The sequence below is a fragment of the Lodderomyces elongisporus genome, chromosome 1 (genome assembly GCF_030384665.1).
Source record: "Lodderomyces elongisporus chromosome 1, complete sequence".
NCBI lineage: Eukaryota > Fungi > Ascomycota > Pichiomycetes > Serinales > Debaryomycetaceae > Lodderomyces > Lodderomyces elongisporus.
In genome coordinates this window covers 1,435,999-1,459,567 of record NC_083673.1, presented here as the reverse complement: position 1 = coordinate 1,459,567, position 23,569 = coordinate 1,435,999, and the positions used below count along the sequence as shown (strand labels likewise).

At 38.5% G+C, this 23,569-nt stretch overlaps 6 protein-coding genes across 6 annotated transcripts; 2 read left to right on the top strand and 4 right to left on the bottom strand. All coding sequences in view use genetic code 12, as the record gives it.

Annotated features, from left to right (window-relative positions):
* Nucleotides 1–39: 39 nt before the first annotated feature.
* Nucleotides 40–1,608, bottom strand: utp7 (putative U3 small nucleolar RNA-associated protein 7; the record flags this gene model as incomplete). The annotated part of the gene is made up of 1 exon (XM_001527963.2): nucleotides 40–1,608. The coding sequence occupies one exon, from the start codon at nucleotides 1,606–1,608 to the stop codon at nucleotides 40–42; it is 1,569 nt and encodes a 522-aa protein (XP_001528013.2).
* Nucleotides 1,609–2,809: 1,201 nt separating this feature from the next.
* On the top strand, nucleotides 2,810–4,144 carry URA9 (Dihydroorotate dehydrogenase (quinone), mitochondrial; the record flags this gene model as incomplete). The annotated part of the gene is made up of 1 exon (XM_001527962.2): nucleotides 2,810–4,144. The coding sequence occupies one exon, from the start codon at nucleotides 2,810–2,812 to the stop codon at nucleotides 4,142–4,144; it is 1,335 nt and encodes a 444-aa protein (XP_001528012.2).
* Nucleotides 4,145–4,932: 788 nt separating this feature from the next.
* MSN4 (zf-C2H2 Zinc finger, C2H2 type) lies at nucleotides 4,933–8,007 on the bottom strand (the record flags this gene model as incomplete). The annotated part of the gene is made up of 1 exon (XM_001527960.2): nucleotides 4,933–8,007. The coding sequence occupies one exon, from the start codon at nucleotides 8,005–8,007 to the stop codon at nucleotides 4,933–4,935; it is 3,075 nt and encodes a 1,024-aa protein (XP_001528010.2).
* A 4,467-nt stretch (nucleotides 8,008–12,474) lies between these two features.
* On the bottom strand, nucleotides 12,475–13,506 carry PVL30_000516 (uncharacterized protein; the record flags this gene model as incomplete). The annotated part of the gene is made up of 2 exons (XM_061119171.1): nucleotides 12,475–12,917; nucleotides 13,011–13,506. The coding sequence occupies 2 exons, from the start codon at nucleotides 13,504–13,506 to the stop codon at nucleotides 12,475–12,477; spliced, it is 939 nt and encodes a 312-aa protein (XP_060975154.1).
* A 418-nt stretch (nucleotides 13,507–13,924) lies between these two features.
* PVL30_000515 (uncharacterized protein) lies at nucleotides 13,925–15,163 on the top strand (the record flags this gene model as incomplete). The annotated part of the gene is made up of 1 exon (XM_001527958.2): nucleotides 13,925–15,163. The coding sequence occupies one exon, from the start codon at nucleotides 13,925–13,927 to the stop codon at nucleotides 15,161–15,163; it is 1,239 nt and encodes a 412-aa protein (XP_001528008.2).
* A 355-nt stretch (nucleotides 15,164–15,518) lies between these two features.
* Nucleotides 15,519–22,193, bottom strand: ACC1 (acetyl-coenzyme-A carboxylase; the record flags this gene model as incomplete). Its single annotated transcript, XM_001527957.2, has 1 exon — nucleotides 15,519–22,193. One exon carries the CDS (start codon nucleotides 22,191–22,193, stop codon nucleotides 15,519–15,521), a length of 6,675 nt encoding a protein of 2,224 aa, XP_001528007.2.
* Between the last annotated feature and the right edge of the window lie 1,376 nt (nucleotides 22,194–23,569).

The window sequence follows — 23,569 nt, the reverse complement described above, 5'->3', positions numbered from 1 at the left end:
ATATATATACATGCTTTTATTCTACTACTACTACTAGATCTAGTTAAATCTTGCAAGTACAGGTTTCAACACATCTTCATTATCATCAGCATCTCTTTCCATTCTCAAGCGCCTGGCTCTTGCCTCTTTTTCGTTTCTCAAATTCTTCTCGATCCTCAATTTCCTTTGATCAATAACATTCTCCCTCTTTCTTCTCAAATGTCGCCTCAATGCTGAATTTTTGCCCTTGACATCAGGCTTGACCTCCATCTTGTTTGCACTATTGGCATCACCACTAGCGCTTAAATCAGAAATCTCGCCCGGTTTCAAGCGGATGGATTTTGCCCGCTTATCAACAGTTCCAATCATGTTTGGATCAATGGATATGGAATCAGCTGGTAACTTGTTGAGCAAGGATCTAACCTCTTGTTCTTGCCTCTGTTTAGCAGATTCGTATGGATTGATCTCCAAGGCATCGAAGTTGGCTTCACCAGCACCAGGCACAATAAGCGAGTTGAACCCAGTTTGATGGCCAACACCAAGTATATCCTCAAATGGAGCAAACTTTACTTTGTCTACTTTTGAACCCGGGATTAAATGGTTCATATATGGGTCCAGCTGGTGTGCGCCTTTGAAAAGATCTTTCCATATGGTAACATGCGAGCTCCAACCAACTGACAAAAGACCCGTATCGGAAATGTCGAGCGAAGATGCTGGTGTTTGCGTGTAATAGTGGTCCAACTCTTTAAATTTACGCAAATCCCAAACTTTCATGGTTTTATCTGCTCCACTAACAACCATGTATTTACCTTCCCTATCTATTGCCAAGTCTCTAATCGGACCACGCGATGATTGCATCTTCACCAATGGTTCGGGTGCATTGGGTGACCATAAACTCACTTGGCCATTTCCATGGCCCAAGTGCATTATTGCATTCCAAGGGTTTTGCTTCATCGCCAAGGTGGGCCCCATTTTAGTTCTCAATTCGCTAACCAACTCACCAGTGGAAACATCGTGGTATTTCAAAAAACCCGTATGTCCTGCCCCAACAAGCAAAAAATGGTACGGTAAAAAATCAAGCAATGTGGACTCGATATGCTGTTTCAACCTATGGAGCTCTGTTCCTTCCTTGTCATATATAAAGGTATACTTTTTCTGTGCAACAGCAAAGTATTGTTCATTTTGCAAGTATTTCACCGCATGTACTGTTTCATTAAGATGCAACTCACAGTTCAAATGGCCAGTTCTCCAATCCATTGAAGCAACATGACCCTTCTTACCCCCGAGTAACAAGTCCCTTCCATTCCTAGAGTAGTCAAACTGGTACGGTCCAAACTCAGGTAATTTCAATTCAAATTTTTTCCGAGCAGTACTTGCATCCACAGCCTTCACAATTTCATCTTGTTTGAATTTGAAGGTTTTTTCCATGGGACCATCGGCCTCCAAGAACCCAGCCTCTTCAGGCAAAAGGTAGCTGGTCCCTGCAGCAGCAAGCTTAGCCTCTTTTTGTTCCCTATTTATTCGCTCCAATTTCGAGTTTAGTTTCTTGTCTTTAGAGAATTTGTGTTTTCTTCGCAGCAGGCTGCGGGCCACGGCGTTGCCGGGCTTTTCGTTTCTGGGTTCTGCCATGAAAAGAGGGATATGTCGAAATGAACTGTGGTGCGATGTGGTGTATACTCTGTGTTTATTGGGTATATTTTCTTTCTTTTTGATTAAAAAAAAAACAAACAAAAAAACTCAACTGCAATAATCCTTTCAAAAGCTGAAGCACGATTCTTAGTTGTGTAATTTTGTAGTCGTGATGATCATCACCAAGAAAGAAATTTATTGAAAAATAGGGTGAAATGTTTCTTAGCGCGCAATGAAGAAAAGAAAACAAAAAAAAAGAACAAATATTGCGCTACCCATCAAATTTATATATATATATATATATATATTTTGTTCACCATTCATCGCTAATCACAACCTTAAGCTTAAAGATGTGTTTGTTTAGAAAGGAAGAAGAAAAAGAAGAAGAAAAAGAAGAAGAAAAAGAAGAAGAAAAAGAAGAAGAAAAAGAAAACAAATTTAAAAGAAGTACACCTTTATAGGTTTATGATATCTTTGAAAAGTATCGCCATAAACACTAACACTGAATTGGAATTGTACCATAGAGTATATCCCCAACATCTTTTATAATATATATAGATATATATCAACAGATTGATGTCAGGAAAAATCAACAAAAAAAGTACAAAAAAAGAAATCTGATCAGCAAGTGAGTATTGAAATGCTTGCAAAGGAATACTAAGAATTGAAACTCATTTGTTATACTAAGTAAGCAATTATTGTAATTGGAAAATTGATAAGATGTGGTTCTTTCTTTCTTTCTTTCTTTGTTTTTTTTTTTTGGTTGGTCATACGTTTTCCAATTTAATCAACCAAATTTCCGTCCCCAAGCTCTTTCCCCTTTCTCTGTGCTTTGATGATGATAAATATCTTGGTCACTGTTTTCTCCAACCTCACCTCATTTTCTCAGCACACTACGCCGCACCCACCCTTTCTCCAACTTTCTTCTATTTTTTTTCATTTTTTTTTTCCTGCGAAACTCGTCCCGCCATTAGCAAGCCCCTCTTCCCTACTCTCACCCCTTACCCTTACCCTTCTTTCCCCCCCTCTCTCCTCCCTCCTCCCTCCTCCCTCGTATCTCTTCCGTCACTGATCTTTCCCCAACCACTCCTTTAATAACCCTCACTATATTGCTTACTTTTCTATTCCTTCCGTTCTTTCTCCTTCCCTTTTTAGTTTTTTATTTATAAATTCTCAAATCCCGCCATTAAAGTAGAACCAAATGTTCAAAACACGTCTTTTCTATAAATCATTTCCACGGCTATTCCACCGCTCAACTCAATTGAACGCATCGGGACCAAAAAAAGTTTTACGCTCGAGCATCATCCCTACACCCATTGGTATCATTACTGGTGTTTTCGCAGGAACAGTTTTTGGCTATTACTTGCTCGACTCTCGGTCCCTGATCCACGAGAAAGTCTTGTGTCCACTTATTCGTACTTTAACCGATGCCGAACAGGGTCATAAACTAGGTATTGCCTTTCTTAAGTATGGGTTATACCCCAGATTGCTCGACGATGGTATAAACGACCAAAGTGATGTATTGGGTGTCGAAGTGTTTGGCCACAAATTGAAGAACCCAATTGGGTTGGCTGCCGGTTTGGACAAGGATGGTGAAGTTATCGATCCACTTTTCAATTGTGGATTCTCGTATGTTGAAATTGGTTCAATTACCCCCGAGTCACAACCAGGAAACCCTAAACCAAGATTCTTTAGATTGCCAAGGGACGATGCTGTGATCAATAGATACGGATTCAACTCAACGGGACATTTCAATGTTATTGCAGGCTTGAAAGTGAGGTTTAGCAGGTTGTTGGAAAAATTCCAGCAAGGACATACACCCAATGAACATCCATTCTCCAACTCTTTTCAACAAGGCAAGATATTGGGTATCAATTTGGGTAAAAACAAACATGGCGATGAAATTGAAGATTACGTTCAAGGTGTATCGAGATTGGGGCCATACGCAGATGTCTTGATTGTCAATGTCTCATCTCCCAACACTCCAGGTTTAAGAGACCTCCAGAACGAAGCTAAGCTCACAAAATTGTTAAAGTCAGTGGTTACTGAGCGTAATGTATTGGGCACCAATTTGCTTGGCGCAAAGCCACCCATACTTGTCAAAGTAGCACCCGACTTATCAGAACCCGAGATTGAGTCAATTGCTAGTTCAGCTGTGCAAGCAAAAGTAGACGGTATCATATTATCAAACACAACTATCCAAAGACCTACAGATAAACTATTAACCACCAATTCCGACTTGGTCAACCAAACCGGTGGACTTTCTGGTAAACCTTTGAAAGAATTATCACTTGCTGCATTTAAAATACTTCGAAAGCATACAAAGGGAACCGGTTTAGTCTTGGTTGGTTGTGGAGGTATTTCCAGTGGTAAAGATGCTTTGGAGTTTGGTAAGGCCGGTGCTTCATTCATTGAACTATACACTGCTTTTGCTTACAAGGGACCGGGATTGGTTGCCAAAATAAGAGACGAGTTAGCTGCAGAATTGAGAAAAGAGGGTAAAACATGGCAACAACTAGTCGACGAGAACAAATAAGTATAACAACAACAGGAACAACAAGAACAACAAGAACAACAAGAACAACAACAACAACAACAAGAACATATAAAAAGCGGACTACTACTCAGTATCTTTTTTTTTACCGAGTCTTGCAAGATGAACAGCATGTGTGGGACTTTGCACCGTGTACAGAAAAGTACAACAAATTTCAAAAATATAAAAAAAAAAACAAAATTAGGAACAAATAAGAAACTAAAACTTATCGAGCTTCAAGACATATTGAACAACGCCAATATTTTGTAGTCATTTTTCAACAGCCTCATGGTTTTTTCTCTCAATCTCTAAAGTCAGAGCAAAAAGATTTTAACTTATTCAATAATTTATTTTTTATTATAAAAAAGAAATGTAATATAAAAGTTCTGTGAGTAGACTCTTTCAAAATCAACAAGAAACTGTAATGCTCATGATCAACATGGCGGCCATATATATTCTATACATATGTTGGCAGAAAAGAAAAAGTTAACAATACATGTAAATAGTTCTCTTATGTCAATAAAGTGTGGGTATAAGAAACTCAAAAAATAATAAAAAAATGATTGACAAATATGAACCAAAGCTGAATGTTGAAGACAAAAAAACAAAGTGCGTTCATAAGATCTGTTGATTTTCCTCATAACTGATTAGCATTTATTCGACCATCCAGTGGCCAATCTTTTGTTATTTACTTTCTTTTTTTTTTCTTCCTTTTCTTTTAAAAAAAAAATAATAGTAAAATGAAGAGCTTTTTCCATTTAATTCTTGCTCAAAGTCCGCCCAGCAGACTCTTATTGCTTCTTAAACTTCCTCTTTCCTCTTTCTTTTTCCTTTTCCTTGTCCAACTTGTCTTTGTCCTTGTCCTTGTCCTTGTCCTTTTTTGTATGGTGGCTTACATTTCCAAAAACAATGGTCACCTCACCATTTGCATCAGTCTTGACATGTGTCTTTAAATGCTGTGCTAAATTGTCCAGCCTTGAAAACTTTTTGTCACAGTATTTGCATTCGTATGGGCGAATATTGGAGTGTACAGAGCGTATATGTCGCTTGAGATGTTCTGATCTCTTAAACTGTTTTTCACAATTTGTACAAGGAAAGTTACCTTGGTTGTTTTGCACTATAACTGCTCCGACTGCCCCTGCCCCGCCTGCTTCATTATTGCTATTATCATTGCTACCATTGTTATTATTACCTTCATCAACATCACCGATATTGTCCCCACCACCATTATCAACTCCCTTTTTCCCAACATTAAAGTTGCCGCGTGGTACACCAGACAATTCTTTCTTCGTAAGGATGACGGTTTTTCTATCAGAGGTAGCTGGGTCAAACTGTGCGCTTGACGTTGGAGAGATAGAAGGTGAGTTTGTTATTAACGACGAGGATGAAGAAGAATTTCGCGTTCCAGCCAGCTCCTTTCTACTTGTCTCTTGGTGAAGACGCTGTGGTTTGTTTTCCTTGGTACTTACACCGACACCGGTTGTAGCAGCAGAGCTTTTCCTTCTCTTTTTCTTTTGTTGCGATGATTTTGTAAGAGAACCGCTTTCAATTGTTTCTTCAGATTCATTGATGTTTTCAAATTGGCCAGCTGCGAAAGTAAGCAACGAAGCTTGGAATGGGTTTATCCCTTGGCTTTGCAAAGCACGATATTGGAGTTCTTGCTCCTCAAGTAGTCTACTTCCAATAGATTGGTTCGTATTTGCTGATGCCACTGATGATGATGATAATGATGATGATGATGATGCTGCTGCTGCTGCTGCCGATGCAGATGCAGATGCAGATGACAACGACGATGATAAGGCAGTTGAGGAAGAGACACCAGAAAAAGATGCCAGATTATGACTAGTAGATTGAATGGAATTTCTTCTGGTCCCCCCTCTGCCACTGTGCATTCCATTCGAGTATGAATGCGAACGGGCTTTAGTGGGTCTAATGTTCATATTGTTGGGTCGCATGGTGGACGATTTCAATGATGATGATGGTGATGATGTTAAGTTACCACTATTTCCTAATTTAGAAATGACCGAGATAGGGTCAATGCCTTGGTCAAAATGCTCTACACCTTGCATTTCGCTAAAGTCATTCTCGCCTCCAGTAGCCGCGTTGGTACCATCGTTTGAACCATCGTTTGAACCATCGTTTGAACCACTGTTTGAGGTACTGGTCATGGCACCACCGGAAACATCATTTATAAAGTCTGTGTTGTCATTCGGCCAGAAAAAGTTATAGTTAAAGTTGAAGTCAAACTGAGAGGCGGAAAGACTTTTCGCATGTGATTTTGCATTGGACTCTAATGCTGGTGGAGGTGGTTGATTCAAAGGAAACTGTGTATGCATTGTCCACAGTTGAGACCTTGGCTGTGTGTTTTGAGTTGGAAGTTGTACCAACGGTTGAGATTGATCATGTGGTTGGTATCCCTGTTGCGGTTGTTGTTGTTGTTGTTGTTGTTGTTGTTGTTGCAGTAATTGTTGTTGCATTTGTTGACGTTGCAAACTACTATTCATGGTATTCTGATTTACACCAAAGACTGTGGTCAAACTAGGTGAACTCACTGACGTAGTAAATCTATGATTGACTAGTTGGCGTGGGTTTACTGTTGTTTCGGTTGGCTGCTCATCTGGATTTACATAATAGTCCACGCTGTTTCTTGTGGAATTTGCAACAGCAGCAGCAGCAGTGGCAGCTTCGATTGCATTCAAGTCCAAATTGATCAATCCAGTATTTTCATTGATTGAGACAGGTAAACTCGAGTTTTGAGTTTGAGTTTGAATTTCGGTTTGATTTTGTTGTTCCATTTGACTTTGCATTTGCAGCTGCAGGTATTCACCACTAGTGCCTGCATTAGTGAACTCGCCAACAAAGTCAAAATCAGGTTGTTTCAAGTCTTGAAAGTAAAATTGTAGCTGGGGTTGCTGCAGTTGGTATTGATTTGATCCAAACTGATTATTGCCCAGAATGTTATTGGTAGTTGCATACGCTGCAGTAGAAGAGACAGAGCTTGGAGTTCTCAAGCTAAGCAGTGTTAACTGATCAATTGGTAATGTGCTTGAATGTTGTCTCATCTGTTTGGGGAATTGCATATATTGTTGGACAGTTGGAGTTACAGGAAATTTGGAGTTTTCAGGCAAGTTGTTGATGCAAGCGGAGTGTTGTTGCTGTTGTTGCTGCTGTGACGATGAAGTCGAGGAGGCAGAGCTTATGGAAGCATTTGGTGTTGCAAAATAGCTGTTCAAAGAATTGTACGAGATGTTACTTGGTAAATCTTCTTCCAAATCAATCAATGCATTTGTGCTAAAGCTGTTGATAGAATTCTTGTTGCCTGTTTGCACAGAGTTGGCAGCTACTCCATTCTGGTACTGGTACTGGTGTTGTTGGTGCATAGGTTGCAGTATTTTGGCAAATGTCCTTTTAGTTTGTGATTCTGTTTGTTCATGGTGGTTATTTGGGCTCTGACTATGGTTTTCTACATTTGAAGAGCTGGAATTGGGATTGTCGACAATGGCTGTGCTCAAGTCTGTATCCACCACAATGCCTGGCTCAGTGGCCAATGTCGAGTTTGCTGATCCTAAATTGTAGTTGGTTTTGAAAAATGTCTCATTATTCAAGTCTAGAACAGTATCACTACTGACTGGTTGACTATAGGAGGATCTTCTGTCCGGGTGTTGTTGCAGTTGCTTCAGCAGTTGTTCTTGTTGTTGTTGTTGTTGTTGTTGTTGGTTATTTAGTTGCTGATGAGATGCTACTTCGTCAATTGGGCTATAGCCAATATTCATAATAAAAGCATCGTCATTATTTTGCTTGTTCTCTTTATGTGCTGATGAAGTGTTATTGGGAATTGTTTGGGATTTAGGTAATGTTGAAAGCATTGTCAAAAAAAAAATATATATATAAGAAAAATAAGGAATTTGTGGATAATAGCAATAGATTAAAATTCACTTGAAACTCAATAGTGTTTTGAAGTGAGTGCTTGAGTGTAGTTGTATTTGTCAAGAAGACGAGTCAATCGACAAATTGAAACTTGTCTGAACTGTTAGTAGGTGAATCAAACTGTTGAGTTTTTGATCGTGTACGGTTTTGTCAGTTGTTTGAGATATGGAAAAGGAAGTGGAAAAGGAGAAGGAGGAACAGAAGGTGGTTCCTGTTCTGTCTTTTGTTTGTTTTTTCTGTTTAAAAATAAATTTGGCTCTGGATAGTGCCAAGTAGTTATGAAGGCAATTGTTGTGTGTGTGTGTGTGTGTGTGGGGGGGGGAGGTGGTGGAAAATGGTGGAGAGTGGTAAAGAGTGGCAGTATCTATGTGTACTCTCTTGTCGCTAGCACTGATTGGTGAAAAAGGAGATATCTAAATAGTGGTGTATAATCTTGTTGGTTTCAAATCTGTAAGCTCTGAATATTTTATTCTCTTTGTATAGATTGTTGGAAAATGTGGTTGCAAGATTTGAGTGATTTTTCGATTGTATATGAATATATTTATATTCACTTCCACACAAGTACCTCTTTAAGTCCTCGTCTTTTTGTGTAGAAAAGAATAATAAAAAATAAAAAATAAAAAGAACAGATAAAGAATAATAAAAAAATAAAAAACAACAAAGCAAAAGTGTGTGGTATAGATCACATGTAGTTTATGTACAATGGACAAAGATAAGTTTGTCTGTCTGTCTGTCTGCAAGTAAGTAAGTAAGTTAGTTTGTGTGCTTGTGTACATACACAGTATTTTTAGTTAGTTAAGCTTACTATATATTGGTTTTGTGCTCTGTTGTACTCTAGTTTTTTTTTGCTTTGTTAATTGTTGTTTTTTTCATTTAAGTTTCTTAAATAAGAATTAGGATACACGTGGTAGCGTCAATACATATACACATATACACATAAACTCTTACTTTTATTTTATTTTATTTTATTTTATTTTATTTTATTTTATTTTATTTTATTTTATTTTATTTTATTTTATTTTATTTTATTTTATTTTATTTTATTTTATTTTATTTTATTTTATTTTATATTTTTTATAAATGATAATAACAAGTACAAATCTTATTTGTTCAACCACGAGTCTTTCGGTATGTGCGTTTGCTATATACCATACTGACTATATACTTTGTACTCAATATTTGTACACACCAACCAGAAACTGTTTTGGGGGCAATAGGTAACCAATTGATTAGGCTAGTGATTGCAATAATGATGCTGATTCTATAAATAAGTTGTAACAAAGGTACCACATAACTGGAGAAGAGAAGAAGAAAAAAGAAAATGAATAACAGCAACAACAACAACAACACAAGAACTGAACAACACAAGAATAGAATTGAATATAAAGTGGCTAGAGACTAAGTCACTCTTTATATTTTTGTCTGCAGCCAATCGGACTTAGTTCGCACACCAATTGAAGCATTCAGACAAAATTTTGTGTTTTTTCTTAAAAATAAATAAAATAAATTAAATAAATAAAAATAAATAAAAATAGAAATAGAAAGGAAAGACAATTAAGAGCAAAGAGTTACTGTCTCCGACAGTGTCTGTGTAATTGGTTAAAATTAGAATTAAAGAATTAAAAGAATTTAAAAAATATAAAAAAATATAAAACATGGCAGAAAAAAAAATAATCATAATATTACTTTAGAGTCCATGTCTGATGATAACATAGTCTCTATATTTTTACCTATGTATGTGTGTATCTATGTAGGTGTGGATGCACATACCTTGAAGAAACATAATAAGAATACTGCCACTCTATTCTACTTTTTTTTCAAACTCTAATTCTTTGTCTGTCTGTTTCACTCTGTGTGTGTGTGTGCGTGTGTGTGTGTGTGTGTGGGGTGGAAATATATAGTGGTAGTGTACCTTGCTACAAACTTCTTTGTTTCTGAGCTGTTTGGGGTAGAGTCTAGACTCTAAGAATAAGAATCTCTTGGAACAACACGAAACATCAACAGCTAACAACGTTTCCAGATTTTTGCCTTAAAAAAGAATAATTAGTATTGAGAGGAGAGAATCAAAATGAATTAAGGATGATAGAATATGATGGCTACTCCAGTGTCTACTCAACTTGAACTGAAACAAAATTATGGTATACTATGTACATGTGGAAAAGGGCCAAGTGTTTGAGTCAATCACATCTTTGCCATTGCCATTGCCATTGCCAATGCCATTGCTATTTTTTTTTTAATTCTTTATATATATTTTTTAATTTACTTTTCGTTTGGCAATTGCTCGTGGTTCAATTAGTTTCAGATTAAGATTTTTGAGCTTGAGTCGACATTTTCTAAATACTCTATTACACCACACATTTGTATTTGTTTTACAATCAACTATAATGTCTTCAAAAGTAGAGTTACGAGTGCGAGGCAAATCGAATATATATAGTTTAAGCTTGAAACCTTATAGGGAAGAGGACCCCCCCCCCCCCACCCCTCTCCTTTTCTTCGTTCCCTCCCCTCTTCTTCCCAATTTTCCAACAACTCGTTGAGGTGTGGGAAGAGGGAAACAGAGAAAGGAAAACAGAGAAAGGAAAAAGGAAAAAGAGCGGATTTACCATTTTCTCATACTCTTGCTTTCCGCAAGTCTCTGCTTATCTTCATTTGATTTAACATATTATCTTTGTTAACCTGAACACGAAAAGAGACAACCAAATGAAAGAAAAACAAAGCAAAAGAACAACAACAGCTGTAGAGAATTCCCGCGGTTTGGAGATTTCACAAAATTACTCAACACTATTCTACAATCCAGTTGATCAACACTAGAAGTTTTATCAAAAACCTTAATCAAATCAACAAAGGCTTAAAGAGCTTGCGTGGCTTTCCTTTTCCTTTTCCTTTCAACATTTTTTGTGCTTTCGTTTTTTGCTTAATTCCGAAACAGACGATAATCTGAACATTTGGTTTTGATTGGCGTTGGGACGCAGGACAAGTGAACAAAAGACTATAAATGGTAGCCACACACTTTTTCATGACTTTTATAACAAAGAGTATTTGCCGTCATTCCCTAACTTCTGTAGTCCGCCGAGATGTGTGTTTTGTCAAGAGACATAGTTGTTGCACAATTTCTATTTGCCACTTCTTCTTCTTCTTTGCTTGTTTTTCTTTTTGTTTCCAATTTCAATAGTGTTGCGGGTAACAAGGAACGAAAAGAATCTCAAATCTCGCTCTTATCGTGAATGCGCAGCGACAAGATTTGATAAACATGTGTCTAATTACCTTTCCTAAATAGGTATACATTTAACACAATATGCATTGTACTGCGAAAATTGAGAACTATAATGAAGAAAATTTAGAAAGATTTGATGTAAGCTTTTCCAATGCCAATCCACAATATTTCTTCTACTTCTTCTACTTCTTCATTCTCACTAGTCTTTGTCTTTGTCCTTGTCTATCTAGTCCATTGGTTAACTTTTGAAAATGCAGGTCATTCGAAAAAGTTTCAGAACCGTAATAAGACACAGGACAAGGAAAGGTACTCTTTTTTTTCCATCAAACACTCCTCAACAGAAACTATCCAATTTTCAAACAACTTTTCCCAACATCCACACACACACACACACACACACACACACACACACACACAGTAAGAGTGAGACAAAAAGATAGAAGATGGTGTATCCATACACATACTTTCTCAATTCTATTTTATATTAACCCCCCTTCTCCCCTCTCACAAAAAAAAAAAGAGTTATCTGCTGATTGTCAACAACTACTCATCTGAAATTGATTCTGATTCTCCGTTCCTTTCTGATCCCCGCACAGGACTGTATCAAACGTATTCTGCTAACAGCTTGTATACAACAAAATACAACATAGAAAACTAAAAGGTGGGGGTAATTAGAAGGACAAAGAAGTAAGAACAGAGAACCAAAAAAGTAAGAAAGCAAACAGAAAAGGTATAAGAGAGAGGAAGAGAATGAAAATCGAAAAAAGGAAAAAACACAAATCTTTTTTAATCGGCTTAATCAGCAAAAATCTTGGTTTAAACCAACTTTAACGCAAACATTCACAGCTCTCTTCTGCAACTTTCTCCTTACTTTCTCCTTACTTTCTTTTTCCAACTTTTACATCAATACAACAATTAAATGTTGTCGAACAAATAATTAAACTCATTAACCACTCTATAGCTACAAATGACTGTACATTCACCAAAACAAGACACCTTTATTTTTTTCTTCTATAAGGGAAAGAATTTCTCTCTACACCCTAGTCCCCACCCCTTTGTCCTGCCCTGTCCTGTCCTGTCTTGTCCTGTCCTGTGCAAATCCCTTTTTCTCTTTTACAACTCTTTTTAAAAGTTTTTAAACTCCCAGAAATTAAACCTCGTGATCAAGCATAACATACCTTTCGAAACCTATTTACTTTTTTTTGGATTTGGTTCCACCACCATTACCAGAATGTGTTCCATCTTGCAATAAAAATAATCCACTTCGTGTAATGGCATCACGAGCAGCAGAGTTTATATGTTTGAACCTGTCAGGCCCCAAGTGGATACCGCCAAACCATCTACTAACAACAACAATGACATTCCAAACATCCATCATCTGGAGCAAGTGCAAAAGCCTGCCACCCGCTGCAGTCTCACCATCGTCATCAAAATCCTGATACCGCGTACCACTATCTTTGTTTTGAATCCGCCAACTAGAAATATTGTGTGTCGCTTTAGCAATCTTTCTGTCACACAACAAAGTATCCAAATACCCACGTGCTTCATCCAAGGTGTTGGCCACACGGACATATGCAATGAAGGTCGAATGGCGATCAACTATAGGTTCGGAAGCAAACCAACCCTCAGTATAGTCTATCTGCCGTTGTTTCAGTTCTTTGACGTTGCCATTTCCATTTCCATTTCCATTTTCTTTGTAGTTGTAGTTGTAGTTGTAGTTGTCATTACTGTTACTGTTATTGCTACTCCGACTTTGACCCTCTTGTAAGCCAATACTTTGTTCCTCGTCCTCCTCTTCTCGCCGCAGTTCCCCCAGTGTCACTATGGACGCTTTACCTGTATTTCTCATCGCAGTTTGATTCTGTGCCTCCATTTGATCACGTTCTTTTACATACTCATCAAAAATTTCTTGTAAACGAGTCAATAATTCAAAAATCACTACTAGACCAGGTTGGAATGTCTCATCTAAAGCTCCTTGAATCTTTTTTTCCAAATACACAGTATCCGTAAACTTCCTCCCCTCACTCGTGTTTTCATTCTTGACAATCAATTGCAACAACTGCGGTTTTTCATCAGGGTAAAGGATGGGAAAATTCAATTGGAAACTGATCGATTCATGATTGGGTACAGAAAAAGCATAAATCTGTGGCAACTCATGTGTCACAGAGTCAGGATATATGGACACAATTGCACTAATTTCATCTTCTAACTCTTGAACCGTCATTCAAAAAAATAATGTTGATTTGTTCCGATCTCTTGATTGATACAAGTTTCTGAGCTTGAAAACGTCTACCAATATTTTGGCGTATTCTTCTCTCTCTCTCTTTCTCTCTTTCTCTCTCTCTGTGTGTGTTTTCACTTTTTACCAGATCAAGTTTTTTGTGCTGCAAAACACAACTTAACTATTGGTCAAACTTCAACTTCAATAGTCAAGTCCAACTCATCAAAACGAATTCCGCACCATCACATCACTTGTAACTTCCAACTACCACAACTACAGGTATTAGCATTAGCATCAGCATTGAAAGCAGCGTTACAATCAGCATTAGCATAAGCACAAGCACAAGCACAAGCACGAGCATTAGCATCCGCACCCGTGACTCTTACTTCTGCTGCTGCTGCTTTCTCAGTTATTGACGATTATGACACTGGCGGAAGAACTCAAATTAGAGGGCAATAAAGCCTTTCAACTCAAGCAGTACAAAAAGGCGGCCAAGATATACCGTGACGCAATCCAGTTGGATCTATATAATCCCGTCTTATACTCGAATCGAGCACAATGCTTCTTAAACCTACAAGATTACGAAAGAGCTTATAGGGATACTGTATCCGGCTTGAATCTTAGCGGCAATCAAACGAAACAATTAACTATAAAATTGCAATATCGAAAAGGTTTAGCACTCAAGGGTTTGCAAAGATGGGCAAAAGCAAAGATTGCGTTTGATGATGTTCTCAAGTTGGATCCAAATAATCAAGCAGCGAAAAACGAGTTGGATCAACTAGCAAACATAGCTAGTGATGCTATTGAAACTGAAACTACTACTGCTGCTATTGCCGATAGATGCAAAAATGGTGATGAACTGCGACAGGACATTAATATACAAGTGGAGAAAGTTGATACATTACCCCAAAAGTTTACTGATTTATTAAATAATAGACAAGCCTCGGAAGAAAAAAAACAAGAGAGGAAAAAAGAGGAAACATTACCACAAGTTTCAAGTCCAAGCTCTGCTGAGTTGAAACCCACTTCAATGGCAGTTGAAAGGGAAATCGAGAATATATTTGGCACCATGCGAAAACCAAAACCAACATTAGAGGCAAAAGTAACCTCATCTTCAACAGCACCAACTAGACCTCCTATACTGCATAATAACAATTCATCACTGCCTTCTTCTTCCTCTTCTTCTTCTTCTTCTTCTTTTTTTTCTTCCAACAATAATAAATCTAAAATTGCGAGCTTTGATGATTTGGATAAACTGCCCTTGAAATTATTGAGTGCTTTGAAAAACCTACCCCAGACAAAAAAGGCAAGTGCTTATAGATATGTACTTAAGCAGGAACCTCAAACGTACCAAACAATGTTCTCACAAGCAGGCATCGAGACTGATTTTTTGCAATTCTTTCTCGAGGCATCTGTATTCAGTTTAGGGAACGAAACTAGTCACCAACAGATACAGATACAGACACAGACACAGAAACAGCAACCGGAACAGCAAGGGCAGGTGGAGTTGATAGCAAATCACATCAGACAATTTGCAACATTCAAAAGATTTGATTTGGTCATGACTATGTGCGATGATGATTTGAAAAATGTCTTGTTACAAAAAATGGAGTCAATTAATCCAGAAACTGCATCTTCAATTAGCCAATATATTGTATAAAAAGTAGCGAACAAACCAGCATACATATATACAAATATACATACATATATACATACAAATATACATACATATATACATACATATATACATACATATATACATACAAATATACATACATATATACATACAAATATACATACAAATATACATACATATATACATACAAATATACATACATATATACATACATATATATATGTATATCACTAGGCGTATTTCGTTGATAACCAGCTTCCAAAGTAAACTAAGTTCTACTTTATAATTGGTATTATTAAGTATTATAATTATTATTAAGAATTATAACTATTATTAATTATTACAACTATTATTAAATATTCTATCTACATCTAACTTTCTAAGCCTTGGTTAATGCTTTAATCAAATCATTCTTTGCTTCCTCAGACAACCCTTCGGTAAACTCTTTCACGGCTGCCACGGCTGCTTCTGGGTTGGTCTTCATAGACTTCATAAGGTTTGAAAAGGTCGATTCGGCAGTTAATTCGTCGAGCCTCTTTGTCAATTTGGAGTGGTGCTCTTCAATCCAGGTACTTACTGCCTTATCATCATCATAGTCAACAGCAGGCATCCAACTCTTGAGTCTAGCAACTTTTTCCAACTTGGTGGCGTTTGGTGTTTGCTCACCAATGAGTCTCAAGACATACTCCTCATTGAGTCTTCTACGAAGTCTCCAGAAAAAGAATCTTCTTGCATTGACCCATTCCACCTCTTTCCTAATGACACCCTTGGCCAACATTCTTCCCGATCTATCATGCAAATCAGCAAATTGCACCGAGATTTGCGCATAGATTGGAAGCAATGCCTTTTCACGAGCCAGTATCTTGGCAGTGACTGTAGCGTGCTCCTCAGAAGACAATTTTGGATCGCTCAACTTGGACTTCAATTCACTATAAGTTGGGTCCAACCTTTGCATAGTTGCCAATAACTTGTCACGACGGTACTTGATACCAACCATTCCCTCTGGCTCCAAAACACCAGCTCTGGAATCAACATCGGCATACATTTCCATCATATCAGCATTGATAGTTGGATCAACAACAACCCAAGAACCACCTCTCAACTCACCATGGGGTGGGATATAAGTGAAGATGGGTTGTTTAAAGTCAACAAGCGCATCAACAATGAATGAACCATACTTCAAAACCTCATTGTACATATCCTTTTGACCACCAGAGAAACCTCTCCAGTTTGCGAAAATCATCAATGGTAATTGCTCACCGTTATTGAAATCATTGATTGCTTGAGCTGTTTTGAAAGCTGAGTTGGGGAACCAAACTTGACCAGCTTCTTGAACTAAAACCTCATTCGACTCTGGGTTTGCTGGATCTGCAGGAATCAAGTTTTCAATCATTCTAGTCTCAACACCAATAACACCCATTGGAATACCTCCAAGACGAGCTCTACCAACAACAACACCTTTAGCCCAACCAGATAATGTCTCTTGGAATGACCCTTTGTCAAAGAAACCAGATTCAAATTCACCATCAACTTCCTTACCTTCAAACATCCATCTAACGTTGAATGGTTCATTGCTTGGAGGGTAGTATTCGATATCTCTGTCCCAGGAGTCCTCGGAGTCAAGGATTGGAACTGGCATTCCACGTTTAGCAGGAACAAACGACAACCATTCAAGAATTTTTTCAACACCTTCCAAGTCATCGTTGGCAGTCAAATGCGAAACACCATTCTTGTACATGATTTGAGTACCACCAAGTTGCAAGTTAGAGGAGTAGACTTCTCTTCCCAAAAGCTTGTTGATTGCCGGAGCACCAGTCAAAATAATTGGCTGCCCTTCGATTTGAATGGCTCTTTGTCCAAGTCTGACCAAGTACGCACCAATACCAACCGATCTACACGTGACCAAGGTGATTGTAAAAATATCCTTGTATGCACGCGATGTAGCACCAGCAATCAAACCAGAACCCTTAAGACACTCAACACCCAAACCGTCTTCGGCACCAATAATGGTCTTGATAACATGACGCTCTTGTCCATTTTCAACAACACGTTCAGTAATCAAAGTATCACCTCTGCCATCTTCATCGATTGCCTTCTTGGCTTCGGGTGTCAAATACAAGTATTTGAATCCCTTTTCAGGAGCACCTTCAGTGTTCCAAGCAACTTGGAACAAAGGAATCAACTCTTCAGCAACACCAATTCTCGCACCCGAGTTGGCTGAAAGGTAGATTCTAGGAATTCCCATCTTTCTGGCCAACTCAGTACACCTGTTGAAATAGTTGTCTTCTTCTGGACCAAATGAACCAATCTTGAATGTGATATCATTAGCAACAATCACAAATTGACGTCCGCGAGGATATTCTGGTGTCTTTGCCGTGACCAAGAAACCAACCATACCAATCTTGTTGGAGCCAGGGTCTCTCAGCAATGCGGTTAATCCACCATTGTCGTCTGGAATCAACTCTTGAGATGTAAACACATCTGCTGGTGCCTTTTTACCATGTTTCTTCCATTGTGAAACAGCTGCTTGACGGAAAAGCTCTGGGAAATCGTAGACATATGTTGTACCCATATTGTGTGCTTTATAACGCTTTGGTTGCAAAGATTCCTTGACCGGGTAGGAAGTTGAAATAGGTCTCAAATGCATTGGACCAGGTTGGCCAATCGATTTAAAAACCCAGTTACCCTTTGGATTCTTGACCTCCATGTAAAGATCGGACTTGACAACATAACCAGAAACATTGTTGATGATTGCACGGAGTGGGAATGAATTACCGTTTTGGTCTGCACAAACAATTCTAATCTCAGCACCGGTAACACGCAATCTCCACAATCTTCTACCAAACCTCTCAAGGAAAGAAGCAAATGCTGCTTCAACATCAGCTGGTTGGACATTGAAAACGTTGGAAAAGTTGATGAAAATGTGGTTCAAATCCGAGTTGGAAGTATCAATAACCTCCAAAGAGTCCAAGATATCACTCATCAATCTATTGGATTCAGCAATCAAATATTCAGAAATACTGATATCATTCTTGATAACACCGGTTCTGATAATACCTCTAGTGAAAAATCTCTTATCAGATGGGGCAGCTTTACCAACGGCTTCGTAAACGTGGATGTTTCTGTTGTTGGTAAATATTGGCTTAATGTCGAAATTGGATAATCTTCCCAATTCCAATTGGAAAGCCAATGCAGGCTCAATGTGTCTAATAACCTTGTTTTCGGAATAGTCTGGACCTGTAAAGGTGTAGTATTTTGGATATGAACCAACATCATGGGCAAAGACAAATGATACACGACGAACACCAGCGGCCAAAAGTTCCTCCTTATACTCTGCTGTGATTTCATGCACACGAGCCAAGTACTCTTCTTCGCTCAAGTATCCATCGATGTTATTGACAACAATATTCAACACATTCAACAACTCTGGGTGGGTCTCGCTAGCTTGGAAAGTAATTCCATCAGTTGGCTCAATCTTCTCCAAAGCAGCACTCAACATCTCCTCGACATCGTCCAAGTGGCGGCATGGAACTAATAAACCAGTTCTTGTCAAGTGCTCAGTCTTTGCATCAACGACAAATGAAAGATCAGATACTGATGCGGCATGCTTCATAGCGGTGCTTTCTTCCTCAACATTTGGTTGCATAATGGTGTTGAACCTCGAGTTTGAAACATTCGACAACTTAAATTTCCATTCAATGATTGGCAAGCGGTCATGGAAGTGGTATTGAATCTCACCCAACTCGTAAGCTCTATAAGAACGTCTTACATAAACTTCTGCAGCGGCAATGGCAACCCACTCATCAGGGTTGACGAGGAACTGAGACAACACGTCAAAGACAACGTGCTTTGAGTCGACAACTTCTTGAATGATTTCCAATTTAGGTTCTCTGTGTTTGGCGTAAATCTCGCCATAAGAAGTTTCCAAAACAGAAGATCTCAAAATGTGCTCCAATTGGTCGGATCTCTCTTTAATAGATGGCAATGAGCATTGGATCAAAATTTCTCTAGCCTTCAATGCAACCTTGGAACATGCTCTTGAATCTAACAAAACCAATTTCTTTAATGCATCACGAATTGAAAAAGCAACAACTGAGTTTTCAAGCAACAATGGTTGGTACTCTTCCAAGATGGCAAGAATCAAATTGTTCTTTGCTGAAACTCTAGAGTGCGACAAAAGAATATTGATAACCTTTTTGAGGTCGGATTTGTATTCATCCCTCAACTTCAAGACAATATCGTCTTCCCTCACCTTTTCACCAAGGAACAAACTCTCGACATCGTAGTAATCATTAATCAAAGAGGCAAAGAAGTCGTACTCGTGTTCAACCAATCCATTCTGGTATCTTGTGGCAATACTGACTAATGGAGCCACTGTGTCCTTCATTGAAACCTCACTTGATTCTTCGACTGCCTTTTGAATCTGTTTTAAAATCTGGCGTGCGGGGAAATCAGCACCTCTGGTTTGAGTTCTCTCAATTAAAGCAGCCAAAGACTCGTTTAATTTGTGTGGAATTCTTGAGTGTAAAGCAGAAATGCTCAGTTGCCATTCTGAAAATGGTAATTCCTTGTTCTTCAATACTTCAACAATCTTCTTCAAGGTGGAGTTCATAATCACTTGGTTATCGTAACCTGCCAAAATGTTCTTCAACACATTTGAGTATTGAGTAAACTTGTGCACTGGTTTGTTACCTCTAACATTTGGGGCACCCAATTCAGGGAGTGTACCTTCAAAGGGTTTGGCGTGCTTCACTTTGCTTGGATCATCCAAGGCCAAAATTGCAAGCATATCACCAGCGTTAACAGTTGAACCTGGTTGTTGTATCAACTGCACAATACCGTCGTCTTGAGCAATAAGAGGCATACACATTTTCATAACTTCCACTTCGGCATATGGTTGTCCAGCACTAACATGGTCACCACTTTCAACCAAATATTTCACCAACTTACCTGGAGAAGGTGTACGCAATTGAGTTGGATCGCTTTCAACTTCCAAAAGACAAGTCTTGCCATCAACCGATAATCTTGTACCAGCAGCATCTTCCTTCCAGTACACAGCGTGTGATTTACCACCAAATGCACACAATAATCCACCATCGGATAATGGACGTGCTCCAACGGTACATCTTGATCCATTAAGGAATAATGTATAGTGGTCTTCTGACGATTTGGTTGCAGTAAACTTGTATCTTTCTCCCTCGTATATGAATTCGACAGGGAAAATGGTTCTCAAAAGGTCCTTGTGTGGAACTTGCCCTCTTTCCAAAGATTGAATGTATTCCTTCTTTTCTTCATCAGCTTGAATATGAGCTTTTGCAATGGCACCACACACAACAGCAACAAAACGTTCTGGTCTTTCTGCAGTTAATTTCTTGGTGATCAACTCATCCAACCATCCAGTGGTGATCTTGTTGTCTTCAAAGTCTGGAGTTTCCAACAACTTGATAAGGTATTCAACAGTAGTCTTGAAATCACCTCTAATGCTCAATTCTTTCAATGCAACAACCATATGTTTTCTTGAAGCTTGACGGTTTTCACCGAAAGCAAAAATGTGACCAAACTGGGAATCTGAAAAGGAATGGATTGAGGACTGGTTGGCAACAGAGAAGTAACCCCAAACGTTTGATGACGATCTAAAATTCAATTCGTGTAATGTACCACCACTTGGTTTGAAACCTTCACCTGGATCTTCTGATGTGATACGGCAAGCAGTACAGTGACCTTTTGCTGTTGGCCTACGCTGGCTAATCAAGGAGTCTTCGGTGCTAAATTCGAAATCAATCTCGGTGGCCAAGTGTGGGTCAGCTCCATAAAGGGTTCTAATGTCTCTGATACGGTGCATTGGGATACCCATAGCGATTTGCAATTGAGCAGCTGGTAAGTTGACACCAGTCACCATTTCCGTAGTTGGATGCTCAACTTGCAAACGGGGATTCAATTCAAGGAAATAGAATTTGTCATCCTTGTGCGAGTATAAATACTCAACGGTACCTGCACTCACGTACCCGACAAGTTTACCCAATCTGATGGCTGCATTTTCCATTGCAGTAAAAGTTTCCTTTTTGGCCACTGTAACGGGAGCCTCTTCAATAATCTTTTGATGTCTTCTCTGCACTGAACAGTCTCTTCCAAAAAGGGAGATATTTGTTCCGTATTGATCTGATAACAATTGCACTTCCAAATGTCTAGCATCGCCAGCCAACTGCATAATGAAAATGGGTGAACCTGGAATCTCGTTCTCAACTTGGTCGTAAGCGTGCTTAAAGTCTTCGGCTCTTTCAACTTTTCTGATACCTTTACCACCTCCACCTTCCGAAGCCTTGATCATGACTGGAAAACCAATTTTTTGTGCCTTTTCCAAACCATCTTCTGGGCCGGTACAGCAACCTTTAGAGTAAATCTCGTCACTAACGGAGACCAAACGAGTTTTTTCATCAACCTGCACTTCATCAACGCCTGTACCTGACCATGGGATACATGGGACATTGGCGTGTTGAGCAACTATTGTTGACGAAATCTTGTCACCCAACGATCTCATAGCTGAACCTGGAGGACCAATAAAGACAATCTTCTTTGGTGAGGCTGCCAATTTTTCGGGCAACAATGGGTTTTCTGAGGCGTGTCCCCAACCAGCCCAAACTGCATGGACGTTTGAGTTTTCGGCAATTTCAACAATCAAGTCGACATTGGCATAGTTGTTGTTGTTTGTGCCTCCGGGGACTTCGACAAACTGGTCTGCCATTCTGATATATTCTGCGTTTGCTTCCAAATCCTCTGGTGTTGCCATAACGGTGAATTGGATGGCTCTTTCGTCTCCAAATGTCTCATAAGCCCATTTTCTGACTGATCTGATTTCCTTGACTGCAGCAATACCGTTATTGGCAATCAAGACCTTGGTGATCACGGTGTGACCTTGGTGTGATTTGACAAAGTCGGTGACTTTGGATGGTTCTGCTTCGGTGACTGAATTTAGACCCAAGAAATGTGGTGCCAACGTACTGTGTAGAGAGGCATAGTCCAGGGAAATGCTCGGCGATGGTGAAATGTTTGACATGATGGAAGATGATGTGCGTTTAGTTGAAGGTGATATGTGTTTAGTAGTTGATGATGGTTTTAGTGGTGATGTGGATTTTGATATAGGAGATGATGTCGGAGTAGCAGAAAAAGAAAAGAAACGGGGTGTTCTTGCTCTATATCGGAAACAATTTAGTAAAGCTTTGTGTTTTGGCTTGATTATTCTACTAAATGACTTGTTAGTATACCTTCTTGTTAACCATAGGAATCGCATGTAAGAGCTTTAATGAGCTGACAAGAAGCAGCGGAGTTAATATATTTTGGAATGAAAGTTGTAAATAGATGTAGTGCACAACAAAAGAAAAAATAAATAAAACAAAACCCCCAATTAGTTCCACTGGTTGATGAGATCTCTTCGCCTACTGCTCCCGCGCTTACGGCGGGTATTATCTTCCATTCCTCGCACTGACCCCAACAAAAAATAAAAATTGAAAAATAAAAAAATAAAAATAAAAGAAAATAAGAATAAAAATAAAAGGAAATAATATATTGGGTCGCGGTAGTGTTTACACTAACAACACGAGAAGTCCCGCACTATGCAGGATGGAAGATCCTCGCCTTAGCACCAACCAGCGCCAACATTGGCTCTGAAACGATGTTGAAGAAATCAGTTGAAGAAATATTGGAAAAAGTAGTCGGTAATTAACCATTCTGACTATTGATTTTGATAGTCAGTTTGGCTTATTCCCGACTAGACAAGGTCTTTTTTTACTCTTCCCCTATCCCTCAATTATTGTTTCCTTCTCATCTCTTAATTTTATTTTGTAATTTGTATTTTGCATTTTTTTATCCTCTTCGTTGCTGTTCATGCAATTGTCTGCTCTGGAGTATATTGAAAAGGTTGTAGACATACCTGTATATATGTGAAACTAAACAAACGAGTAGATATTTTTTAATTTCTATGTTCTCCACTTGTATATAGATTCAATTGGAGTTATGTGGTGGTGAGTAGTTGGTTCTATTCCTAGTGATACTTGAACAAAAAGGAAAGAAAAAAATAAATAGGTTATACTCAATCTGAGACAGGGGGAGGGTTGGGGATAAGAAGAGGGGTATGAACTATTGTATTATAAGTAGTTTCTCAAGTATACTGGATGAACTCAAGAGATGAAACTTGTAGGAAAATTCAAAAAGTGTATCTCTGGTTTTTTCAAATGAGTCTCTCGGTGAGTTTATATATATATATGTATATATATATTATTATATGCTACTGGCAAGGAGAACTAAATAAATGTTGTAAATATCTGTTTAGTAGATACACATTGCTAGTGAATGTGGTAATGTAAATTTTTTTTTGGTTGGTTGGATGGACGGATCGTTAGTTGCATGCGTCTGCCACAATTACCCTCCATTATA